Source organism: Myotis nattereri (genome assembly GCF_964212035.1).
Source record: "Myotis nattereri genome assembly, chromosome: 17".
Classification (NCBI taxonomy): Eukaryota; Metazoa; Chordata; class Mammalia; order Chiroptera; family Vespertilionidae; genus Myotis; species Myotis nattereri.
In genome coordinates, this window is record NC_138092.1 from 35,245,577 (window position 1) to 35,272,134 (window position 26,558).

General features: G+C 45.6%; 1 protein-coding gene across 1 annotated transcript; it reads left to right on the forward strand.

Moving 5' to 3' along the window:
• Window positions 1–2,033: 2,033 nt before the first annotated feature.
• VXN (vexin) lies at window positions 2,034–26,170 on the forward strand. The gene is made up of 6 exons (XM_081111661.1): window positions 2,034–3,126; window positions 8,879–8,934; window positions 15,280–15,430; window positions 20,147–20,208; window positions 22,902–22,999; window positions 25,044–26,170. Exons 1-6 carry the CDS (start codon window positions 3,060–3,062, stop codon window positions 25,225–25,227), a joined length of 618 nt encoding a protein of 205 aa, XP_080967787.1. The 5' UTR covers window positions 2,034–3,059; the 3' UTR covers window positions 25,228–26,170.
• The last annotated feature ends 388 nt before the right edge of the window (window positions 26,171–26,558 follow it).

Below are 26,558 nucleotides of genomic sequence, written 5' to 3' on the forward strand. Positions count from 1 at the left end.
GAGGAAGGGAGAGGGAGAGAGAGATTGAAACATCAATGATGAGAGAGTATCAATGATCGGCTGCCTCCTGCAGGCCCCCTACTGGGTATCGATCCTGCAACCCGTGCACATGCCCTTGACCGGAATTGAACCGGGACCCTTCAGTCCACAGGCTGACGCTCTATCGACTGAGCCAAACCAGCTAGGGCTATTTCTGCTTTTAAAAAATGGAAGTAAGCTATAGGCCTATCAAGAAAGAAATGAATAAATTATTATAATGTAGTTTTCTGCTCATCTATTTAAAGATTGGGAACTCTATATATTCACACATGAGTGTGTGCATGGATGTGTGTATGTGTGTATGTGTAGTGTGACTCTATTTCTATTTTTTAAAATTGTATACATATATATATATGAAAAAATCTGGAAATGCACAATACACCCATGAATCTGTGAGCAATGATTGCTTTTAGGAAGTGAGACTAGAATTGGGGAAGTATATATCACTTTTTCTACATACCCATCTACAATTTTTGAATTTGTTATAATAAGTATGTGTTATTTTTATTATTTAAAATATATTTCAAACAGGTAAAAATGACTTAGGAATTGTTTTTTCTGGGTGTGTTTCCTCACTTTAACACATTTAGTTATGTGTTTCAAGCTTATTCATTAAATACAGTACAATATACTCTATTTGATTAAATTTTGGCTTTCTTAGAAAAAGCCTAATCCGGCCTGGAACCTTTGAGATTAATCCAGGTAACTGATTGGCTACTGGGTACCCAAAAGGGGTCTTAATTTCTATTTAGTACCAGGCCCTTGAAACCATATTTGTGTCTTTTAGTCCCAGCCCTTTAAATAATATTGCCTCTTATGAAGTGTGTGGTTAACCAAACCCCAGACCTCTTTTTTAAAAATTGCTGCTAGCCTGGCCGGTGTGCTCAGTGGTTGAGCATCGACCCATGAACCAGGAGATTGTGGTTTGATTATCAGTCAGGGCACATGCCCATATTCAGGATTGATCCCTGGTGGGGAGGCGGGAGCGGGGGGGGGGAGGGGGGGCCTGCAGAAGGCAGCTGATTGATGATTCTATCGCATCATTGATGTTTCTATGTCATTCTTCCTCTCCCTTCCTCTCTCTGAAATCAATAAAAACATATTAAAAAATATTGAGAGAAAAAGACCAGCTCCACTCCATGCTCACCTGAGAGGAGGTGAGCATCACTCACCCAGCCTGATTATCCCCCTGCAGATCCAGGGTAAAAGTTCTAGCTGGGAGAGGGGAGCAGGTGCTCTTACCTCAGCCCATACGTGGTGCGTCTGTGGTGATGTGTGCAGGCGGGTGAGGGCCAGTGGGAGAGATGAGGGCTTGGAGAGGAAGGTAGTGTTGCAACACAGAGGGGTGTATGGGGGATTGAGAAAGAGCATAAAGAGGTAGAGATCAGGGAGGGAAAGAGTATTGCCCTGACTTAACAGTTTCCCATTTCCTGCCAGTCTCACTCAGGCCTAGAGTCACTCCTGTCTTGTGGTCAATGGGATCCCTCAGTCTCCATCAGATAAATCTCCTTTTTGCTCAAGTTTAAGTAGATTTTGATCATTTTCAGCTAAAAAGAGTACTGTGTAAAAGATGTGTCTATAAATTTTATAACCTCGACAGTGGTTAAATATGGATGTTTAAAATAATGTAAAATTTGGAGGAATATCTAGTGTATTAGAAAGCAAGATCCAAAATTATGTTAATAGTCTGAAATTATGTGAACAGACTGTAAGTAATAAAACCAACAAGATGAAACTTAATAGAACTAAATAAAAACATCTACCTTTACATTTTAAAAAATTAAGTACGGAATTAGGGTGAGCTGATTTAGCAGCATTTTTTAAAAAATATATTTTTTTATTGATTTCAGAGAGAGGTAGAGAGAGGTGAGAGATAGAAACATCAATGATGAGAGAGAATCATTGATCGGCTGCTTCCTGCATGCCCCCTTTTGGGAATCAAGCCCAAAACCTGGGCATATGCCCTAACTAGGAATTGAACTATGACCTCCTGGTGCATAGGTCAATGCTCAACCATTGACCCACAATGGCCTGGCTGAACTAGGTATTTTAATCTTGGGCAAATTACTCAATTTCTTCATGTCTTACTTTTCTCACCTATAAGGTGGCAAAAATAGTCTTATTTGGGTAGTTGTAGACAGTAAATGAGATTCTATGTCAGGCTTCCTAGCTCTTAGCAAAGTTGAAATGCCAACTCTCTTTGTTAATATTATTATATCATTATCATTATCAATATGAAGAAGTAAATCTATACTGTCATGAAAGGCAGTGCATTAGGACATAACACACATATGTTTCAACCTTATTTTTGTGTATAATATATGCAATATACAGGGTAAAATATAGCCACCCTGTAACTGGGCACCTTGAGTGTGGGGTCACTGCTTGTTCCTGCAAGCACCTGAAAGGTTGTACAAGGAGATGCTAAGCACAGAGCTCTCTAGAAATGTCAGCCTTACTGTGCACTGGTGGGAGGCGAAAATGCTGTGGAGAAACAGTCCTTTTGCTTAACATAGAAATTTTGAAGGAAGCCAAATTAATACATGGCAAGTTATTGAATATCCAGTTCTTCTGGAGCGAAAAGAAAAAAGTGAAAGAAAAAGGAGAATTGCTGTTACCGAAGATCACGTTTCCTTTTCGGTGAAATTCTCCAGCCAAGCTTGGCGCTAACCGAGTAGGCGATTTCACTTCATCACTTCACAAAAGACTTCCAAATTCACTGCGGCAGGCAGACACGGCAAAATAAAAAATGTTAAATACATCCTGGCTGGGAGGGGACTGAAGCCTCCACGCTCAATCAAAGGTTTGCAATAATAGGATTCATAAAAAAAAAAAAAGACAGATGGGATTAGAAAATGTTGCAGTGAAGACTGAAACGAGATGAGCTCACAGCACCAGCCTGTCTTTTGTGGACCTGCACAATGATCCCCGAGCCAGACTGGATTAGGAAACCTTGCAACTAGGGGTTCACAGAGAGGCCTCCGGTTCTCAGGCACGTTAGGGGAGAGAAGGCTGACAGGATGCATCAGATTTATAGCTGCAGTGACGAAAATATCGAAGTTTTCACCACTGTGATTCCTTCCAAGGGTAAGTAAAATTGTCCTTGACTGTTCCCTTATTGAGGCACCTTTTGCTGGAGGGTGAGGGCCATCACGTGCTGCTTTACTAAGGTTCCCCCTCAGGTCTCTGAGCTCTGACCGCTTCTCGGTTTTGATGATATTTGTTGTTGTTGTTTCTGAAAAGGAGGGACATGGATAAACATCAATCGTTGAGAAACAATCCATGGAGGGGAAAAGAAGGACGGTTAAATATTCCTGTTTCACTTAACTCGATACTGCAACCCACTAAGCCAAATGAAAGTGACAGCAAGCCATTGCTGGAGGAAACAGAGGTGAAGACAAAATTCCCTGAGCAGCTAGAAAGATTCTTTCATCTCCTCCAGTGAGCAAGTGGGTCCTGAAATGAGAACCAGCTGCCTCACAAATCTGACTTCTAACTGTGCAGTGAGATATGAGGAGAAATACTCCCCTCAGTGAACCAAAGTCCAAGGAATTGGTCAAATAATGCCCTAACCCTGGCTGGCCTCTATACATACCCCAGGGCCACGCTCCCAAACTTAACCTGGAACTAGCGCCACCAAGAAGTGTGACTTTGTCAGCCCTTGTCCTCCGAGGCCAGTGGTGTCAAGTGGGTGTCAAGTAGAGGGAGGGGCTTCGAGTGAGAGCTCAGATGATGGCAGGTGTCTGTTGACTAAACAGTTCCCTTGCCCCCTTCAAACCTCTGTCCTCTCTCCTGCGGCCCCTGCTCTGTCCCTGCGGCCCCTGACGTGCTGGGAGAGTCCGGGACTCCGGCTGAGCCCTGGTCTCATTGTCGGGCTTGAATGAAGTGGGCTGGGTGTTTGCTGGTGTTGTGACCCTTGTTCAAACAATTCCTTTCTTCTTCCCTGGGCCCTTCCTGGGGGAAGGGGGGGCGGGGGGGGGGTTGGGTAGGGAGGATAAGTTCAGCCTGGCCACAAAGAGACAGCCAGCAGAACGTAAATCAAGCTTTAGACACCTATTGCCAAAATGCCAGAGAGAAAAGGAGCTAGGAGGCAGTCCACATGCAGGAGCTGGAACTCTCTCTGGAGACTGAAAGGTACTTGGAGAAGCGAGGTGGCCAGGACCCTCTGACCCAGCTGTTCCACTTCTCTCTCAGACACAGATGCTCACGGCGGTGCTGATGCTATGACAGCGAAATTGAAAAGAGCCTAAGTGTCCTTGAAGAGGGGAAGGGGTAAAATGTGGTGTCATCACACTGTGCAATACTCCACAGTAGTCAACAGCAATGGAGTAGATCTGCGTGTATGGACATAGGTCTTGAAACATCATGTTGAGTGAAAAAAAAAAAAAAACAGGCTGAAAAATTATATATGTATGATAACAAGGACTAAGTTTGGAAATATAAAACAATACCATATATTGTGTATGGGCACATATTATGAGAAAAGTGTGAAAACGTAGGCTGGAAAGATATGGATAAAATTGGTGATCTTAGTATCCCTGGGGAGGGAGGGAAGACAGCAGGGGCCTAAACTTGCCCTCTAATTTTTTATTACTTTTATATGAGAAAGAAACAAATTGGAAGGAAATGTTAGTATGTCTATTTCCTGTCTTTTCCTCTATTTAAACATTTTTAAAGGGAGAAAAAAATCAAAGCCATATGGCTCTTTTTAATTAAAAAATTATTATGCAGCTCAGGAGCAATATCGTACTTCCCATGAATAAAATTATTCAAAACAGGACCTTTGACTTCATGTGCTTAGCATAGTGGTCAAAAACTGCCACTACTTCTGCACTGTGTGACCTTGGGCAGGCTACTTAACCTCTCTGGGCCTGAGTTTTCACTTTTGTAAAAGGGGGAACTAGAACTCGCCTCCCAGGGTTATGATGGGGAGGGGGGGATGAGATATGGAGAGATTATATAAAGCATCTAGAACAGCCCCTGGCATGTAGTGAGCACCATTAAGCACATCACTTGCAAAGTGATTCCCATTTTTATTCCATACTTACAACAATGAATATGTTAGGTCAAAGGTAAATATTTAATCCCATATTCCTTTCTTGCCATTTTTATTCACAGACATCTCATGATGTTAAACCAAGTATTCATTGGTATTCGTGCACATGTCACTGGTTAGGAAGTCGTTGTCTAGAAAAGGAGTATTTGTAGTTTATATTAGACCAGAAATGGGAGACGTCTGCCTCGTCCTTCTTCTTGTTTTGCTTCTTGCTTCTCTAAAGCCATCAGGCAGAGGGTCCTCAGTGAGAGAAGACAGTGCAGAAATATAGGCTGGTTTGATTTCATCTAACAAGGGTTATAGCCCTCCCTGATATGCCCTTTCCCAAATGCTAGTGTTTAGTCCTGCGTATTCAATGGCCAAAGACCAAAACATTTCAGAGCACAAGTCCAGCCACATGGGCAGTGCTGCCTAGTGGTTAAGAGCATTGGCCTTGTTCCACCATCGACTGTGTAACCACAATCCTCAGTATCTCCATCTGTAAAATGGAGAGCATCTGTGTCCTTGCTGGGTAGCTCAGTTGGTTAGAGCATCGTCCCAATATGCCAAGGTTGTGGGTTCAATCCCTGGTCAGGGCACATACAAGAATCAACCAATGTATGCATAAATAAGAGGAACAATAAAATTGATCTCTTTCTCTCAAATCAATAAATACTTTTTTAAAAAATGAAGAGCACCTGCCTCACAGAGTTGCTGGGAGGTGTGAATGAGATACGGCAAATAAGCCATCTACCTAGTAAAACTTCATGGGGAGTTATTATTACATTTATTTTTTAAAATATATTTTTATTGATTTCAGAGAGGAAGAGAGAGAAACATCAATGATGAGAGAGAACCACTGATTGGCTGCCTCCTGCAGGCCCCCTACTGGAGATCAAGCCCACAACCCAGGCATGTGCCCTTGACCGGCATCGAACCCGGGACCCTTTAGTCCAGCCGTGGGCAAACTACGGCCCACGGGCCCGTTTGAAATGAATAAAACTAAATAAAAAAAAAAAGACCGTACCCTTTTATGTAATGATGTTTACTTTGAATTTATATTAGTTCACACAAACACTCCATCCATGCTTTTGTTCCGGCCCTCTGGTCCAGTTTAAGAACCCATTGTGGCCCTCGAGTCAAAAAGTTTGCCCACCCCTGCTTTAGTCTGTAGGCGGACACTCTATCCACTGAGCCAAACTGGCCAGAGCTATCGTTACATTTATTATTGTTGTGTTATATCTCTCTTTCCAACACACATGTATTGGGTTCAACCTAATAGTGATTTTTCTTTTTAGCTGAGCCATCTTAACACCTCACAAAAATGTTATGAAGTTTCTTAAAGTATTTTAAAGGCACTTAAGTATTTTATGGCCACAGCAAATATTATGGAGTTTTTTAAATATTTTAAAGGCACTGAACATAAAACAAATCTGTATGTAACTAAGGACAAGTATGTCTTTTTACTTTCTGGAGAAAGAGAGACCTTTCAAGGAAAGGTTTCATAGCCACAATTCACAGTAAATACAAAAGATAAAAACTGTGGTTTTACCAAGAAGTTATACCAGCAGCTATTTCCTGGGGCACACCAGACTGGGTTTAATTCTGGGGTGAATAGTACCACAGCGTTCAAAATAACCTACTTGGAGATAAACAATGATGGGGAGGGGTTAGTTAGTGAGGGGAATAAGCGAAAGAGGAAATGGAGAAAACTCCAGAAAGAGACACTCTAATGGAATGCTATAGTCTCTACAAGTTATCACCTATTCCTCCCACCAACCCTCATCTTGCAGAGAACGAGGAAAATCATAATAACCACTATTAATTCCTGGGAACTTACTCTTTGACAGGTGGTAGGCCAAAGGCTATATACTAGTACAAATTAGTTCGTTTAATCCTTACCGAAGCCCTCTGAGGGAGGTGTAATTACCCCTAATTTACAGATGAGGAACGTGAGGGCTTAGAGAGGATGAGTAATATCTCCTAACTGGCAAGTGGTCAAGTTCAGATTCACACCCAAGCGAAAGGAGTGCGGAGCCCTGGCTGCTGACTGCATGCCTGGTGGTGGGTGTCATGGCTGCACAGCACTCCTCTGATCACTGATCTGACCAGAGGCAAGAGGTCCTTTCAGGTGTAGGCAGGGCGTGACGGGGTGGGATTTCGGTTCCAAGTAAACCATTCTAGAAGTAATGTGGGGAAGAGATGCCTGGGTGTCTCCCTTTTCAACAAAATGCACACCTTTTCTCAACCAACTCATTTTTTTTATGGTTAATTGATTTTTAAAGCTTTTTATGTGTGTGGCAAAATATACACAATATGTAATTTGCCATTTAACCATTTTTAAGTATACAGTTCTGTAGCAATTAGAAAATTAAGATTGGAGTGTACCTACCACCACTCTCCATTTCCAGAACTTTGTCATCATTCCTAACAAACTCTGTACCCATTAAACCAGCGATTTTCAACCTTTTTCTTCTCATGGCACACATAAACTAATTACTAAAATTCTGTGGCACTCCAAAAAATATATTTTTTGCCAATATGACAAAAATAGGTATAGTTTGGAATGATTTACAAAAATAATAATTAATAATAATAATAATAATAGTAATTACCTACTCTTTTTGTTCCAAAGTGACTTTTTAAAGAATCAGGTACTTAAATCCTATATAATAAAAAGCTAATATGCTAATTAGACCAAACAGCAGAACAACTGTACAGACAACCTTATGGATGAAGCCAGGGCTGCTAGGGGCTTGCACAAATTTCGTACATCAGGCCTCTAGTTTGTATATAAGGATTTCTGGTACCAAGAATTAACTAATCAGATGCAACCTTATTATGCAATGGGACCAATAAGATGCAACTCTATTATATGACCTATATATTTTTGGTTCAAGACAGAGCATTCACGGAGGGTGGAGGGATTGAGCAAAAAAAAAAAAAGAATAAACTTCTAAAAAAATTTTTAAAAGGAAGAAAAAAACTCATGGACACAGACAGCAATGTGGTGATTGCCAGGAGGACAGAGGGTAGGGGGAAGTGGAAAGGGGATAAATGGGATGGTGAACACACAATACAGTGTACAGATGGTGTCTTGTGGAATTGTGCACCTGGAACCTGTATAATTTGTTAACCAGTGTCACCCCAATAAATTCAATATGAAAAAAAGGGGGGGGTATTCACACCAGATGACTGTTGTTGTCATTTTTTTCATTTAACAACCTAAGGGAAAAGAGGTCGGTACTCCTGACTAAATAATCATGTAGAGCATGTTTTAAAAATTCTTGTGGCACACCAGTTGAAAATCCCTGCCTTAAACTCTCTATTTCTTTCCCAGCCCCTGGAAACCTCTATTCTACTTTCTGTCTTTATAAATTTGATTACTCTAGGTATCTCATATAATGGACTCATACAGCATTTGTCCTTTTGTGTCTGGCTTATTTCACTCAGCTTAATGTCTTCAAGTTTCATCCCTGTTGCAGCATGTATCAGAATTCGAGTTCTTCTTGAGCATGGATAATATTCTACTGAATATATAGACTACATTTTATTCATTTACTGGTATCTGGTGACGGACATTTGGGTTGTGCCCACCTTTTGGCTATTGTGAATAATGCCGCTGTGCACTTTGGTGCACTCAACCAAGTAACATCCAAAATTGCAGTTGCACCCTGCCTCTTCTTCCCAGGCCCGTCCTCTGCCCCTCCCTCACCCCAGGTGCAAACCCTCTCCGTTTTGTTACTGTAGCTATGTCAGCCTCACGGGTACTCTCTAAAACCATTCCTTTATCTCTCTTCACAGTGTCCAGTCCAGCCAGAAGAAGAGTCAAAAGCTCGCAACACCTCTTGACCAAGAATGTAAGGAAACTTCAGTTTTGATATCTCTATTGACTGTTATTTGAAAAGCATTGTCTAGCGTCTTCTCTCTCTCTCTCTCTCTCTCTCTCTCTCTCTCTCTCTCTCTCTCTCTCTCTCCTGCTCTCAATATAACGAGGAAGGTTTCCTGTAACCCATGTTGTTGTTGCTGCATTCTCCCGCCTCCACTTAACCAAAATAATTGACAAATGTCAACCAGACAGAACACAGCTCCTAATTGGACCCCTCAATTCAGCCATTTTTCCCAGACACAGAGAGTAAATCTCCTTTTGTATCTACTGTGGGGTTTTTTCTTATTTAAACAGAGTCCAGGACATGGATATAGCACCCTAACCTAAGTATTCTCCTATTATTGGCATTTGTAATGTTCCATTTTTTTTCACTGTTATAAACAGCAGTGCAATGAGTTTATTTGTACAAAATACTATTTTGGGGATTAATTCTTTGGTGCATAGGCCTCAAAGTAGAATTAACAAGTAAAAGGATAAGAATAGTTTCATCTATCTATCCATCAACTCATTCATTCATCAATCCATCAAATATTTGCATTCCTATTATGTGTAAGGGACACTGAGCTACATGGGGAGAAATAATAGTGATTTTTTTAAAATGGTTCCTGCCTACCGTTTTGTCACATATGACCAGGAATTCTGAACAATTGCCAGGCTTGCAGCCAGGCTTTGTCATTTACCTCCTGCCTCACCAACATTGGCTTTAATTTTCTGTATGACCTTTTGCTACTTTAGTAACCATATGCATTACCTTATAATTAGTTTACATGTCTTTAGAGAATACTGGTGATGAAAATTTCTCATTTTATTTACAGATTTCTTTATATGCAAGTTGTCAATATCTCTCTGTACTTTAATTTAAAAGATTTATTTTAACTCCTCATTTTCTTCTTGGTTATACTGGAATTTCTATTTCTATCACAGTTTTTCATAGAGCAGCATTTTGATTTTCTAAGTATCTCAATTTTTAAAAACTTATTCTCCATTAAAAAATAATTAAGTGTCTTTGGAATGAGATGGGATTTAGTCGTTGTTTTTATGTACATTTATTGTTTTTGTAAATCCAGAGCAGTGTGTGCGCATTTGAAACATTATGCCCTGGCAGGTGTGGCTCAGTTGATTGGAGCATTGTCCGATACACCAAAAAGTGACAGGTTCAATTCTTGGTCAGGGCATGTACCCAGGTTATAGGTTTGATCCCCAGTGGGAGTCAATTGATCAATGTTTCTCTCTCTCCCTTCCTCTCCCTCAAAAATCAATTTTATTTTTTTTATTTTTCCTCTTTTTTAAATTTCTTTATTGATTAAGGTATTACATATGTGTCCTTATCCCTCTATTGTCCCCCTCACCCCCCTCATGCTAAAATCAATTTTAAAAAATTGAAACATTATGAAGATAGAAAATATAGTATTAATAAGTCCTGAGGAACTGTGGAACACAGTAGTTAGGTCTGTAGACTTAAGAGTCAAACTGCCTGGCCTTAAATTCTAGTTCTATGCATTTCTAGCTATCTAGAACATATTTTTTTATATTCTTATGAAAATGTTTTAAGGATATATTCATAGATATTAAATTCTGGGTTATCAAATCAACACATGTGCTCCTTAAACTTACACAATTTATATATCAATTATGTCTCAATTTAAAAAAAAAAAAAAAGGCCCTAGCTGGTTTGGCTTGGTGGATAGAGAATCGGCCTGCGAACTGAAGGTTCCCAGGTGCGATTCCAGTGAAGGGCACATGCTCAGGTTGCAGACTCGATCCCCAGTAGGGGATGTGCAGGAGGCAACCGATCAATGATTCTCTCTCATCATCGATGTTTCTATCTCTCTCTCCCTCTTCCTTCCTCTCTGAAATCAATAAAAATATATCTTTTTAAAAGAAAGCGATCAAAGTATATGAGCACTGAAAAAAGTTATATAGTCATTGCCAAATTCTAAGCAACTGTGTTTTAAAAGTACCTTTACCAGAACACCTGAGCCAATACTGTATGGTATCAATGTTGTTAATCTTTGACAGTCTAACGGGTGAAAATATCGTATTGTTTTAATTTGCATTTCTTTAATACCACTCATCTTTTTATAAATGTTTTTTTTCTTACTCCAGGTTCCTTACACATATCTTTTGCCCATCTTTTTCTGTCAGTTGCATATCTTTTTAAAATAACTTTTGCAAATGTTTTATATAGTAAGAAAGGAAGGGGATTTCAATGGATGGAAAATTTCTTTGTTGTCGTGGGCCCTGAAAACTTAAGCCCACACACTAGTAGAAAAATGCTCCTGCCTTTTAAGAATTAGTGGGTGTACCCAGGAATAGAAAGGGCAGCAGTTGTTTGTAGGTAATTCAGAGTTTAAGTTTCACCACGGACGTTTCAGTCAAGGCCTTGAGTTTGGCATTACCTTGGATTTGAGAGAACCACAAATCATTCATAACGCAGGGATGATCCCTTGGGGATTAGAAATATTTCGTTCTCAACCAAGTTCTTGGATTTCTAACCTTAAACGGTGTTCCTGTCTGAATCACTCCTTACACCAGTATTAACTGGCTTTATAAGGACAGAACACTGGTTACAAAAACTTTTAAAATGGAAATAAATCACTACACTTTCTAGGGCTCTAGGGAAGAAAGTTCTCAGGGGACTTAGAACCTAAACAAAGGAGACTGTTCTCAATCGTGAAGGTGAAGCCACATGGACATGAGATACACAAAGCCAACAAAGCATGGGCACAGCCTCTTGGAATATCCCGTTGATTCAGCCAGGCACGCAGACCGTGCTCTCAGGTTTCCTGGGAGTGGAAAATTTTGAGAAAGACGGCTATGTTTATGGTTTCTGACTTCCCCTCTCTAAAATATTTTTACTCAGAGAAAAAAAAATGACTCAAGTATATGAATACATACAAAAATTGCTTTTGATTAAAAAAAAAATCGGAAGCTAGGGTCCTGTCTTCAAATATACAGTCTTCCTCCAGGTGAGACAGCCTCCCAATGCCCTCTGCCCTTTGAGCTCTCCTCTGAATTTCTGATTTCCACTCACAGCCTGACTCATCCTTTGCTTATAAAACTCAGCCTCAGCTGTACAGAACGTTCAAATTAGGAAAGACAGGAAAGGTCTCTTAATCCACCAAAGACGGGGAAAGAGAGGCCCAAAGAAGAAAGAATTGGCTCTGATCTCGGTTCCTCATCCAGTTGGCCCTCTTCTCCCTTTGAGTTCCCGAGAAAATGATTCATATCTTGCAACTGCTCTAATGTACCATTGTTTACGACTTTCTCTGCCCTGAAGTTCTTATTTGTGTCTGTTCTCCCTCCTTTGGCTACCATGTGGATGTCAGCTTCCTTCCTTTACAAATATTTCTTTCCTTTCTGCACCATCCTTGGTGTTACAGTTTCCCCTCTCTCTGGACTCCTCTGAAGTTCCTTTTTTTTTTTTTTTTTTTTTTTTTTTCTGAACTCAGGGCACAGCCATATATTGTTCCTTCCCTAGACTCTCGCTCTGGTCTTTTCCCCGCCCCCTTGGATTTTTAGGCAATTTTATTGATATCCTGATCAACCTGATGCCACCAACATTATAAGAGTAGCTCAAAGGAATGAATTTACACGAAGGTGTGGGTCAGTTAGGAGTCCCAGGGCAACGGAGGCCCCGTCACTGTGATTCACAGCCCCTTCACAATAAGCATTTGGGCACCATCCAGGAAAGATGGAGAAATGAAATTGCAAATGTCACATTCTCCCCCGATTGTAACCTTGTGGAGGAGGGATTTGTCTGGTGATCTGCTGATTTTTCAAAATGCACTGAGCAATCAATTGCACTGGAAAATTCTTATCTGGCTGTAGGTACTTCTGTGGGTCTGACAAAGAGCACTCAGGAGTCATAAAACTACAGTTCTTGTCCTGACTCTGTCCCTGACGGATCCGTGACCTTGAAGGGACATGCCTCTCTTGGTGGCAGTTTCCCTATGTGTAAAATCAGGGAGTTGGGCTAGAACATTGCTATGGATTCCATCAGCCCCAAATCATGATGATTCTCCATCACCTAAGTCTTACCTGTCTTTCTAACTCCCTGTTTTCACATCCCATCCCCTGCTGCCAGTTCCCCATCTTACCTGTGTACTCAGGGTGCTAAAGAGCCCACTCTCAGATCAGTTTGCTCTAAGACCACCACCCATAGCAGCAGCAGAAAGCCCAGACTGTGTCCTACGGACCAGAAAATAAACCAGGCTGTCAGGAGGACACAACCATCCGTTCAGCTGTCCATTCCCTGGTGTGGGCCCTAACACAGCCCTGGAGCCCTCTCAGAGCCTCTGTTATTGTGGGAAATGAGAACCAAGTACAAGGCCAGCTACAAAAGGGAAATGCTGTGAGCTGGGCCCCTCTCCTGCGTCCTTTCCTGCGTCCTTTCAGAGGGATTGGAGAAGATACCCTGAAGAGGCACGTGGCCCTAAGTCAGAACCTGGGAAGGAACCAGCCTCATCTCCACCCCCAGGAACCCTCCTACATCTAGTGATGGGCTGAGCCGCGATGCCTCTCTGCTCGTGCCCTCCCCAGTCTCTTCCCCAGCCCACAGTGCAGAGAAGGGATTGCGGAGATGGCGGTTCTTGTTCCTGACAGGGAACCTTTGCTCCCCTTTTCGGAGGAGGAAATGCTGGGTCTCTCCCCTGGACTCCTCAGGCTTTCACGTCCTGCCTTACCTTCTCCATCTGCAAAGTGGCTCTGAAAACACACCAGTCCTCACTTCCCCTTCCTGAGACGAACGCCAAAAGAACGAAAATAAAATGGGAGGTCAACAGCAGAGAGCCCTACAAGTGTCAGGCAATGAGACTCGGGTCTTTCCTATTCAACCCGGAGATTCATATTCTGGGGGAGGGCCCTTAGGTCAAACAGTCCATGTGTCCAGGGGGGTGGGGCTAGCATTACTCCTGGGAAGTCCAGTATTCCGGGCAACACCATGGCAGAGCACAGTGCTAGAAGGAAGAGAAGGAGGAGAGCAGAGGGGATGTACATGCAGGGTGCTGCGTGCCGGACCACGCACTGCGGAGCCTCACAGCCCCAGTGTGCTGGCGCCCCGTGCAGGGTGCTGCCCCCAGCCTGCACGGAAGGCTTGCTGAAACAGAAGCACCACCTTCCGCAGTGCCCAGAGCAGAAAGAGGACTGTCCCAAGTGCTCCTGAATGACCAGCTTTCTCCAAAGGCACAGAATACATAAGTCTGGGTCCTAAAAGGGGCCCGAACAGAGTTCATTTCCTTCCCTAGATAAGATCAAATTTGGGATATATTAATTTTCTAAGCAAAGGACTATCTGTGGTAAACTGAGGCAAAGAGTGTCAGCTGCCCTTATTTTCCTCTGTGGGAGACATGAACTGTCCACAGACACTGTAGATAAATACAGGAATGGGCAAAGGTAGACTTACAGTTGCGAGTATGTGAAACACAGAGTTTATTCTCATTATTTATTAATTTGTAGTTTTCCACATGAACACCTACTTTTGCCCACCCCTGTATGTGACATGAACTAAAAAAGCAAGCTATGCTATTAAAATTTCTACTAGTGACAGGAGGCACTTACATACTCTGCCCCAATACAGCAAGGCAAACAGGGATATCCCTTTCCCACATTACCACAAAGTGTCAAAACCGGGGGTTGGCCTGGCCGGCGTGGCTTAGTGGTTGAGCATCGACCTATGAAACAGGAGGTCATGTTTCAGTTCCTGGTCAGGGTACATGCCTGGGTTGCGGGCTCGATCCCCAGTGAGGGGTGTGCAGGAGGCAGCTGATCAATGATTCTCTCGTCATTGATGTTTCTATCTCTCTCTCCCTCTCCCTTCCTCTCTGAAATCAATAAAAATATTTTTAACAAAACATTTACAAATCTGGGAGTCAGTTGGGTCCCAAGTCTTTTCCCTAAGTCTTCTGGCCTCATGGGAACAAAGGCATCCATTTAGCTGCAAAGACCATAAGATCACAATTTTCAGGGCTAGCCTCCTTTCAAATAACCCGTCCTGTTGTCAGGCCAGGGTGCAGGTGAGCAGCCCTAATTTTTGGCCTGATGGCCCAGGACCCTAACTCTGTGACGGGACTGCTGGTGAGGGACCTCCGAAGCCCTCGTTTTCCTGCACCCCTACACGTCCTGAAGTTCAGTAAACAGCTGTGTCCGGGCTGTTTGCCCATGTTTCCTCGCTGTTCCTCGCATTCAGTGGAGTAAGGATGGCTCCGAAACGTGCATGTCGGCACAAGGTCCATCTGCAGAGCTGTAGTCCTGGCCTGGGCCATGGATCCCTGGATCTGATTTGGGGAACAAGCTGACTGTCCTTCCTCCTCCCCAGGTGGTGATTGACTCGGACCTGTACGCTTCCCGGCCCCTGGAGCTGCTGCCACGCCGCACTGACCGCCGAGCCTGCGAGGGCCCCAGGTTCAGCCGACTCCACAGCTCATGGCAGCCGGGACCCCACCCCGCCAAGGCTCCTGCCAGACCGGGTATGTGCACTGACCCTGCTCGGGCTACTCCCTGGGGGACAATGGCTCGCTGAGAGCAGCAGCTGCGGTGTCTGCGTCCTGGCTTGTGGTTTGTCTGACTGCATCGTGGGCCTCCCTAGTGTCCTCGGTCACGCCAGGTGAGCAGAGCACCTGTGGTGTGGGGACCACGCTTTTCCCCCACACATGCTTTCCCGCTCTGAGTGCACCTGCTCTCAGACCCCCTCTACAGCAGCCCCACACACCTCCCTGCCACCTGTTAAACTCGCTCTGGTGTGTGTCGTAAGCAAAGATGCTTTCATCTACCATTTTGCTCCGCAGGAAGCCCTGCTGGATTCAGATGAAAGTCTTTATGTTCTGGGGAGAGAAAACCAGTGTAGTCATGACTCGCATAGCAGAAGAAGCCTGCGTTATTGATTTTATAGGCAGTGTGTGGGTCATTATACAGACTCTTCGTAAACTACCATCTTAGGATCTCACCATCTTACATTACTTAGGCTATTTCAACAATCTATGAAAGAATTCAGGGACAAGCTTGTTTTGAAAGCTGGAAGCAGTACAGTCGTCCCTTTCATGCTGTTTATAAATGGCTTCCACCTCAAGCAGTGAAACGGGCATCTTCCTCTAGCTCACTGAAGTCTGTGATGGTATTTTGCCTTTACTTGCTGGTGTAGGTTATTTCTGTTATGCCCACAGCCTACAGTTATTCATATTTTAACTCCAAAAAGACCTAATAGAATGTCTGGGATGTCTTTCTCAAAGCCTTCGTGTGTCAATAATTTTGTATGTTACAAGAACTGAAATAAGACTCAATTGAGTATGTCCCTTCACCTATCCATCTTCTCTAAGGCTTCTTTGATCTAACACCCTGATTTTTTTTTATGATTCTACTATAGGAATGCATTAAGCATCTATATTCTCTAGTGAAGTGATTACATACATACATATGTCTGTAGAGTGAAAGCATTAGGAAAACCACAATCTGCCTTGCAAATTAAGAGAAGATCAATTTTTCTCTGTGTCTATATATAGGTGGGTGGGTGGGTGCAGTATGTGTGCAGAGGGAGAAAAAGAGAATATCTTCACTACAAAATCATCAAGTGAATTTAGAGCCATGTTTCTCAAACTAAGGTGCAAAAGAATCACCTGAGAACCTTGTTGTTATGCAAATTCCAATTCAGTAAGACTGAGTAAGACCCCAGATTTTATGTTTCTAATGATGCTGAAGATTTTGGCCTGAGGACAATAAATTGATTAGCAAGGATTTAGAGATGATTTAGTGGATGGTCCTCAAAGTGGGATCCTCAGAACAGCTGAATCGTCTGGGAACTTGGGAGAAGTGCAAACGTTGGGTCCCACCCTAGAGATTGAATCAGAAATTCTGGGGTGGGGCCCAGCAATCTGTGTTTTAACAACACCCCCCGCCCAGGTGATTCTAATGCGCACTGGAGGTAGAGAACCACTGGTCTGTTTCACCCACCCCTGCCAACTTACAGAACAGGAAAATGAAACCATGGAAACTGTGTGACCTACCCAAGGTCGCACTTCTCATTAGCAATAGAACTGAGATTAAATCTCAGCTCTCCTCCCCCGGAGAATAATGTCTTCCCAACTGTCTCGTATGAGGGGACACTTTCCTGCCCTTCTAAGTAGCTTATGGAAGCTCGGGCAACCCAAGTCAGTGTTTTATTCAGAAAGAGGAGAACAGTAAGTTATGAAATGGAGAGAATCTGCCTAACATGTGACACTCGGTTCAGGCAGGGAATGTGCTAGTCAGGTTCAGAAGGGAAAAAAGAAAAAGATTGAGCTGGGCATTGATTCAACCTTCAGCTCCCGAATCTGATAGATTCTAGAGGGGGTGGGAAAGAGGGAGGGTTTCTGAAACAAAGCCAGACCCAGTGCTCTCCACAGAAGGGCTTGGCACCGGCCTCGGGCAAAGACTCTTTGTAAACTACCATCTTAAGATCTGTCAGAGGGATCTCAGATCTGGGGACTTGTTTCTTTTCTGAGTTATAGTGGACGCTCCTGGATGCTGTAGGCTTCTCACATGGGAGAAAGATTCCCTGAGGAATCTTGGAGATTGCGGGGACTCTGAAGGCAGAGACCCAGCTGAGAAACGCTCTCACCATGAGGCCTTGAGCAGGTGAGCCTCAGGTGCCTGGAGAGGGACACCCCACCTCCTGAGCCGGGGAGACCTGGTCACCTGTGGAACCTCTCCACCAAGATGTCCTGAGGCACCTCAGAATCAACCTTTTCAAACGGAACTCATCTTCCTCGTTCAAACCTCTCTTCCTTTCTCAGCTGGGGCCACTGGGATGTTTTCCCTAACACCCCTTCCCTCCCCCACCCCCATCCCACCCACCACTTCACACACTGAACACTGACAGTGTCAGCTCCTAGATATGGCTCATCTCTCCCTCTTGGAACCTACCTCTGGCTACCTGGACTCGGTGTCCCTTCATCATCCCTGTGTGTAACAGCCAACCCTGACCTTCAGTTCCCCCTCCCTCCAAGAGGCTACCGGAAGGGTCCTTCGAAAGCCGAAATCTGCCGATACCATTCCTCTACTTTAAACACTGCGTCCTTGCCACCTGCAACCACCCATACCATGTCCAAGGCCCTCCAGGACGTATCCTCTGCTGACATCTCCAGGTCCACCTCCTGTGACACTCCCGTCCCTGCCCGTCCATACACAGAGCAACGCTGAGCTGCTGTGTAATCCTGTGACTACTCCCATAGACACTATTTCCCTGGACCTTCGCTGACACTCTTCTCGATGCAGATTGCCCTCCCTGTGTCTGCCCACCTGGGTTAGGGGGTCTCCGGGTCCTGCAAGATCAAAGAGAGCAGTTTGCCATTCCCAACATCATCTTTACCGGCTTCGTCCAAACTCTTATGTATTACTAAAGCCTCAACATGCTCATCTAGAAAGTGGGGATTATGATGACACCTACCTGTCAGGTTTGCCGTGAGAATTAAATCAGACAATGTGTATGTGTTTTACACTCAGCACAGTGACTGACACAGTAAATACTCAAAAATATGAGTTGTTATCATTACTGATGCCAGAGCACTGAACATCATGGTTTTGACCTTGGTAGTCTTGTAACTTTGTTTAATTGGCATGGAGATGTTTTCCTGAGGAAGGTGCTTTGTTTCTATATGCTGTGGGTGATAGGATCGGGCTCATCGGCTGCCCCAGGGAAGAACGCTATTGAAAGTCAAATTCCCTCCCCACCCCACCCCCTTTCCCTCCCCAGGAGATCCTTCAGCTCAACACCTGGACTCTCCGAAGCTGCAGGCTTCAGAGTAGAAATTACTCAGAAGTAGGTGGGGCCTTGATGATAAAGGCATAGCAAGCAGGTTCTCACGTACCTCCCAGATAGCCAATGTCTCAGGACTCGGAGAGGCTCCATCATTCCACCACAGGCAGGACTTCTCTGCTCATTTTCACAGAGGGGTGTCCAGGAGCAGCAGGGTAAATGACGGATCCAGGATCCCAGCCGTAAAGACTTAATTCTTGATAACCTCTGTGATCTGGCGCCTTAGGAAGGAAGGAGGGGCTGAGGGCACATTCTCAGAGCATCTATCTATTAGAGCTCAGCTCCTGCCCCTGGAGGAGCACCAGGGGTGCAGGTGATCCTCTCAGCAGTTGCCCTGCTGCCTGATCCTACTGCCCAGTACAGGGCCTTTAGAAAGTCCCAGCTTGTCATAAAATAGAAGGAGATCTTACCTTTTGCAACAGCATGGATGGACCTACACGCTAATGGTCGGCAAACTGCGGCTCACGAGCCACATGCGGCTCTTTGGCCCCTTGAGTGTGGCTCTTCCACAAAGTACCGGCTCTTCCACAAAATACCAACTTCTGCGCATGGGCCACGAAGTTTCAATCGCACTGTACGTGCGTGCCCGCACGTGGTATTCTGTGGAAGAGCCACACTCAAGGGGCCAAAGAGCCGCATGTGGCTCGCGAGCCGTGGTTTGCCGACCACGGACCTAGAGGGTGAAATAAGATAAAGACAAGTACCATATGATTTCACTTATATGTGGAATCTAAAGAACAAAATAAACAAAAGAGAAACAAGGAACAGATTGACAGCTGCAGAGGGGAGGGGAGTTGGGCTGGGTGCAAAAAGGTGAAGAAATTAAGAAGTACAACAGTCACAGGGATGTAAGTTACAGCACAGGGAATATAGTCAATCATATTGCACCACGACTGGCTGTTGTGCCTCAGTGATTGAGTGTTGATTGATGAACCAGGAGGTCACAGTTTGATTCCCGGTCAGGGCACATGCCTCGGTTGTGGGCTCCATCCCCAAGAGGGGGGCATGCAGGAGGCCGCCAATCAATGAATGATTCTGTCTCATCACTGATGTTTCTCTCTCTCTCTCCCTCTCCCTTCCTCTCTGAAATCAATAAAAATATATTTTAAAAATTAATAAATAATATTGTGCCGTGATAACTATATATGAGTATATAGTTATATATACTTGAAACTTTGGAGGGACCACTCTGTAAAGTAAATGATTTTCTAACCACTGTGTTGTACATCTGAAGCTAATGCAGAAGACTATTGAATGTAAACTATAATTTTAAAATATTACATATAAAAGATAATTTTTTTTAAAGGAAGAAATTCCTGACTTTGAGAATTGATGCAGACCCAAGGGAGGCAGGACAGCGCGCACTGGGTGACATGTCTTTCATTCACCTTTGCAGTGGGGACTGCTGAACCCAACCCATCAAAGCTGTGTGGGAATCGAGCCTACGGAAAGTCCTTGGTGAGTCTCTCAGCCTGGGTGGCCGTGCCCTCTCTGTGCTAATGAGAGACCAGGGTCCTTGGGGCCAGTTCTGAGGGTTGTACAAAAGCAGGCCCGAGGGTTCTTTGTTCCCGCTGTCTCACTGCTGCTGTCTTTCTTGCCAGAAGTTCAACTCTTAGGAAAACAGAAGGTGTTACCTAGCATACATTTCAAACATGGGTGGGGGGGTGGGGAGGAGGGGAGGAGAGAAGCATGTTTATGCTGGCCCCTGCCAGTTGGAAATGCCTGACTAATTCCCAAGGGCAGCTACAGGGGAAAGAGATATAAGAGGTCTCAAGCTTCGTGAAAACACCGAACACCAGTCATCTCAGGATGGGACGCGATGTACAGTAGGGACCAATACCTGTGACAGGAGAAGGGTGGCAGGAGAAGGGTGGCAGGCTTGGGCACGGCCACACGGGTGTGACCCCTCCCAGTGGGAGCTCTGGGGCAAGTGTTGCCCATCTGGTTTGGTCCAAATGGCCAGTCCTTTATGTTTGCTCCTCGCCCTGTCAGAGCATGTGGGGTGCCCCCGGAGGGCATGACCTCGGACGATGTGGCCCTTCTGAGACATGTCTGAGGTTAGCTGAGAACCCTCTGTCGCCTGCCCTCCCACAATCCGGCAGCTTGTCCTTTCACGAAGAGGGACCATTGGGTGGCTCATGTCCAGGTCTAGCTCAGAGTCACCCTGAACTCCTGCATCTCCCTGTGGGCATGAATACGGGCACCCTCTAGTTAGCACAGTAGGGGGTGGGGTCATGGCTGGAGGCGAGGTTGACTCGAGCAGCCTGTGCTTAATGAGTATCAGCCCTCAAGATTCATGGACTGTGCCATCTGAGGACAAGAGACCCGACAGATTGTCTGGCCCAGCCTCTTGTTTTTATGGAACAAATTGTACAGAGAGGTGGGTACTTCGCTCCTGGTCTGAGCGGAAATCTAACCTGAGTAGCTCATCTCAGTCACCCCTATCCTAGGAAAACCACACAACGGGCAGGGATGGGACAAGCCATTTTGTCAGGAGCCCCCTGTCCCAACCTAGTACCAAGGGAAATAGAGGATGGCCGGGCCATTGCTACAGAGGGAAGGCTGTCAGGCTATGACAGCTTGAACAGCTGGGCTCAGCCAAGCCCAGGGGAAGGCTGACGCTAAAGGGAAGAGGGGGATCACAGCCTGGATCACCGGCCCCCAGGTCTGGGGCTGGGCTCGGGCAGTAGCTGCAGCTGGAGGCCAGAGCAGGTTGGGATGGGATAGGGTGGTGATGGGGACCCAGTTACAAAAGGGGGTCAATAATAATGCAGAGGACAGAGGCAGCAGGCTTGGCCCTTTCCTCTGGGCCTGAGACAGTGGGGCTGGGGTCTCACAGCTCATCCGAGACTGGAGAGCAATTCAGAGCTCGCACGGCTAAACCGGATTCAACACTGAAATGGGACTGAGGACAGTGGGGAAGAAGGCGAGTGGGTAGATGTTCCCGGGGCTGTTGGCATGATGGGGAGGGAGAGCTCCCTAGAGGCCACAAGGTGGCACAGTAACTCTGCCCACAACCTCTGGCCGGCTCAGGAGAGAAGGGGGAGGTGAATCATGGTGTCCTCCACCTGGAATCTCTCAGCAGTTCCAGGAATACGGTGACCTTGCGCCTTCCGTGGGCCATGGGGTGGAGGAACAAAGCACAGCGCATGACCATTGACAGAGCAAACTCTGGACTTGGCCCAGGTTAGGCCACCAGTTAATTTCTACTTCACTACATGTTTCACCTCCTCCTTTAGAAAAGCTGAGTAGGGCCACCAAAGGCTTAAGTCCCAGGCCCTGCCTCATGCTATGCGACCCGTCTGGGGACTAGGATACTGGACAAACATATGAAACAAGTAGAGAACCATAAAAAGATAGAACTGGTGGTATGCAGTGCTGTGGGCACCTAAGGACCAAGAGAAATCAACATGGGCCACCAGCCAGATGGAAGGCTTCCTGGAGGAAGTGAGCTTGAAGGGCAGGCAGAGATGAGGCTCTGCCCAGAGAGGGAAGGAAAGGCCCAGTGAAGATGAGGAGCTGGGCATGAGCGTTGAGGAAGGCAGGAGTGGCCCTGCATGGGGGTGACAGAAGGGGGAGCTGCATAGGAAAGGTGGAGTCGGCTCTGCAGAGCCTTGACGAGCAGGTGCAGAATTGGCCTCAGTCTACCCCGCTGTGGAGGCCCTGCAAATCCAGGAGGGGTCTGGGGTCTGGCTGGAAACAAGGAGCCCCCAAGGTGATTGGCCCTGAAGGCTGCAGCAGAGGAGATGGAGAGGCGGGCAGGAATCTAGGCAGTATTTCAAAGCAAGAACCCGCAGGGGTTGACAACAAAGGGGACACCGGCAATGGGAGTGTGAGGGGACCGAGTTCTCAGGTAAGATTGAGTTGCTCTCTCTCAAGTTTCTTCTCAAATTGGGGTCCTGGGGCTATCAGCACATAGGAACTTTTTAGAAACGCAAATGCTTAAGCCCACATCACATCTACTGAACCGATACCCGGGTGGGCCCAGCACGGAGCTAACAAGCCCTCCAGGGGAGTCCGATGCCCACCCAAGTGTCAGGACTGTTGCCCTGGGTTCGTGGTGGTTCAGTGTAGCCATTCCGCTTTCAGTGGCTTCAGCGTTGGGACCATGGCCACATCCTCACATTCTCTTCCCCTTCCTCACAACCCAGATTCCTCCGGTGGCCCGGATCTCAGTGAAGGCCCCCACAGCTGTCCTGGAGGCGCCCGCTCCGGGCGGCTCTGACAACAGAGCTGTTCTGACAAGAGGGTAAGTGCCGGGCCTCCCCGCCCGCTGCCTGCGGGGCGCCCCACCTGCTCCGGGCCCTGCGGCAGAAGAGGAACAGGTGGCCTGGTTGACAGACTCTCAAGATGCTAACACGAACCCCATGCCAGCTGCAAATGTCCTCTTAATGAGGACACTGACCCTGGGTAACTGTTTCTCTAGGATGAAGCTGAAGCGTGTTTGATGGTTTCCACTTCATTAACGCCGCTCTTTAGACTTGGAGAACTGTCATTTGGAGGATTTGGGGTTAATTAGATAAATGTAATCACAGGCCATACTCAGAGCCTCCCCTAGGCAGGCTGAGGTCAGAAATGCCTCCTGAATTGGGTTCATGGCCCTTGCCCAAAGGTAAAAAAGTACATAAGGTCAAAGGTTTCAAACCAAATTTATCCCCCACCCCTCCCCCGCCACGTTACTGTTACCTCTGATCCAGGAACCAGCAGCTAGAGTTCCAGGAGTGAGTAATCCCCAGCAGCCCCCTCCCCGCCTTCAGTGGTACACTAAGAAGGTGGTGGGCAGGAGTCTGAAACTCGGTTCACCTTGTCCATTTGTGTCCCTTCCACCGTCCTCCATGCTGCAGGTGGCAGTCACGTGCTGCTGCTTGCCTGGCACGCCACTGCCTTGCTGTGACTTCAGGCAAGTTATTCAGACCTCCATGTCTTCGTTTATTTTTTTTAAAAAAAGGCAAACAAAATCTGGGGATGTAGCCCTCTGGAGGGGTATTGTGAGAATTGAATGAGATAATATATAAAGAGATTAGCATAAACCATTGCTATCATTTTTCAAGAAACTTACAATTTAGGAGTTGGAAAGACACGTACTCAGGACTGTTTTAGGGGCAGGTGTGTGGGGAGCCATGGGCTAAAATATCAACCCCAGTGGTGCACACCTTGAACGCTGTGGGAGTCCAAGGGCAAACAGGCCAGTTCCTTCTAGATGAAAGAAAGCCATCCAGGAAGAACTATAAAAACCAAGTCACTCAACATATTGGGACCTAAGTGTTGAAAACTAAGACAATCGTTTGGATTGTATAAGTACTAGAAGCAACTTGTTCTCAGCAACAATGGCTTTTAGTGACAGCTGGAGTCAACCAGTAAAAAATTACTACAATGCAGCAAAGGCTGACCTTACCAACCCATTTCCCTGCATTGCAAAGGTTCTAAACCAGTGGTTCTCAACCTTCCTAACGCCGCGACCCTTTAATGCAGTTCCTCGTGTTATGGTGACCCCCAATTTCATTGTTACAAATTGAACATAATTAAAGCACAGTGATTAATCACAAAAATAATATGTAATTATATACGTGTTTACCGATGGTCTTAGGCGACCCCTGTGAAAGGGTCGTTCGACCCCCAAAGGGGTCGCGAGCCACAGGTTGAGAACCACTGTTCTAAACGGATTCTTTTCTCTAAGTTCAAACATTTTCATCGCAATTTGCTCCTGAGCCCTGGCTATTGACAAGTAAGGCCATTTCTTTCATGTAAGGAGAGAAAGTGAGGAGAAAAGGAACATGTATGGAGGCCTACAATGTGCCAGATGCTTTATTTTCTCATTTTCCTCCTCGCAAAAGCCCCAGGAGTTAGATGAAATCATCCCCACTTTGCACATGAGGACACTGAGGCTGGTTGAGGTTAAGTCACTTGCCTGACATCCCACAGTACATGGGGGGCAGGGGGCGGGGAGTGGGCGGACAGGATTCAACCCAATAGCCAATGCTCTGGGAAATCCACTCAGCAAAATCAATCTTGTGGAGATGGGAGGGGTGGGCAAGTAGAACTTGGAATAAGAGCCGAACTTGAGGCCCATAAACCAGCGTGGCCAAGGCCACCTCCTTCCCTCATCCTACTGGCGGATCCCCCAGGGGGTGTCATTCCTGCATGGGGCCCAACAGTGACCCTCCCTCCAGGTCACAGGATGTGTGCGCAGAGGAGGAATAAGAGCTCAGGCTACCATATGCTTCTTCAGAGCAAAACATAAAAGTCTGGCTCAGGGAAGTGACTGCCCTCCCCACACCCCGGCTTTTCTTTAGATCCAGGCATCTCAAGAAGATGACTGAAGAGTACCCAACCCTTCCCCAGGGAGCAGAAGCCTCCCTACCACTGACAGGAAGTGTGTCCTGTGGCATCCCCGGCATCCTCCGAAAAATGTGGATGAGGCATAAGAAGAAGGCTGAGTACGTGGGAGCGACCAACAGCGCCTTTGAGGCCGACTAAAGGTGACCTTCCCAGGTGCCAAAGGTCGCTGCACAGAGGGAGAACGCTGGATTGGAATGGAGCCTCAGTGCTAAAAATTAACACATTTACCTCTGCAAGTATCTGGTACAAACACATCATACCATCGTCCCTCACTACCCAATCACCCAGCCTAGGAGGCACAAAAGGAACTTCCCTCGAAGGCAAAAGAAGACGGTTCCTTCTTAGAGTCGCTTAAGCCCCTGGCCTGACAGTGACTTTGGAAGATCATAAGTTTATGTTCCCATTTTTAAGCAAAACCACACCAAAATAAAATTGCCCCAACCCATTTTAAAGACGCCCCCCCCCCCCAAGGAAGGAAGCAGGTGATTCTTCTGTCTTCCTTGTGAGTCATTCTCATATGTGTGATTTCTGTGTAAATGTAAGAGCTTGATGTTTGAGGCACCTGGAAACACGATGGTTCTTACTCTTCCTGGTATCGCATTTATTTCATCTTGACGAGGTAGGCTTTTCAATGACAGAGCACTAAATATTTACTTCGTAGGGCAAATATCCGATCCAGAGTATCGTCAACATGGGTTTTGAGGATCATTTGGCATGATTGCATGAATTCTCTATTCTTTTATGTGCAGTTTTTCTATAGAAAAACAATTAAAAATCAAATGTTGAGTGCTAATGTTTTCTGAAATGGCATAGTCTAGTCACTAGTGGAATTAATAATACCTTGCTTTGGTATAATGATTTCAACAGGTGATTTAAACTGACCCTATCAATCGGAGTACCCTAAGACTATTTATTTTAACGTATTTAATTTATAACTGATGTCCTCTATTTGTATGTGGTAGCTGGAGATTTCTGTAGGATGGAATTGATTTATTTATTTTTACTTTAAATATTTCATGATGAAGTGTTTACCTTGTACAAAACATTTTTATTGGCCAAGTCAAATAAAAATAAAATATGCTTCGTTTGAGACATTAATACACCACCAAAGAGCATGCCCGAGGCTCCCTCCTTGCATGAGAGAGACTTTCCCAAATGGACAGGATTATGCATCTGGATCTCATTGCTTCTTTACCTACGGCCATAGCTGGTTTTGATATTGCAGGCCCTGCCCAGCAGTCAACACCAAGACCATTTCTGATGGGGCCTGCTCTGGCCTGGCCTGTCCTCTCTGGGCTCATCCTCCTTCCTGCTGATGCTGACCCCTTCGTCCCCACCACGAAGGGCCTAGTGGCCATCCCCAGCCTGGCCTCTCGCCTCTGAGGCCGGGGGGGGGGGGGGGGGCGGGGGGGGGGAGAAGATGCAGCTTTTTCCCCCCTGTGCTCACCTCATGGCCAGCCTCCCCGGAG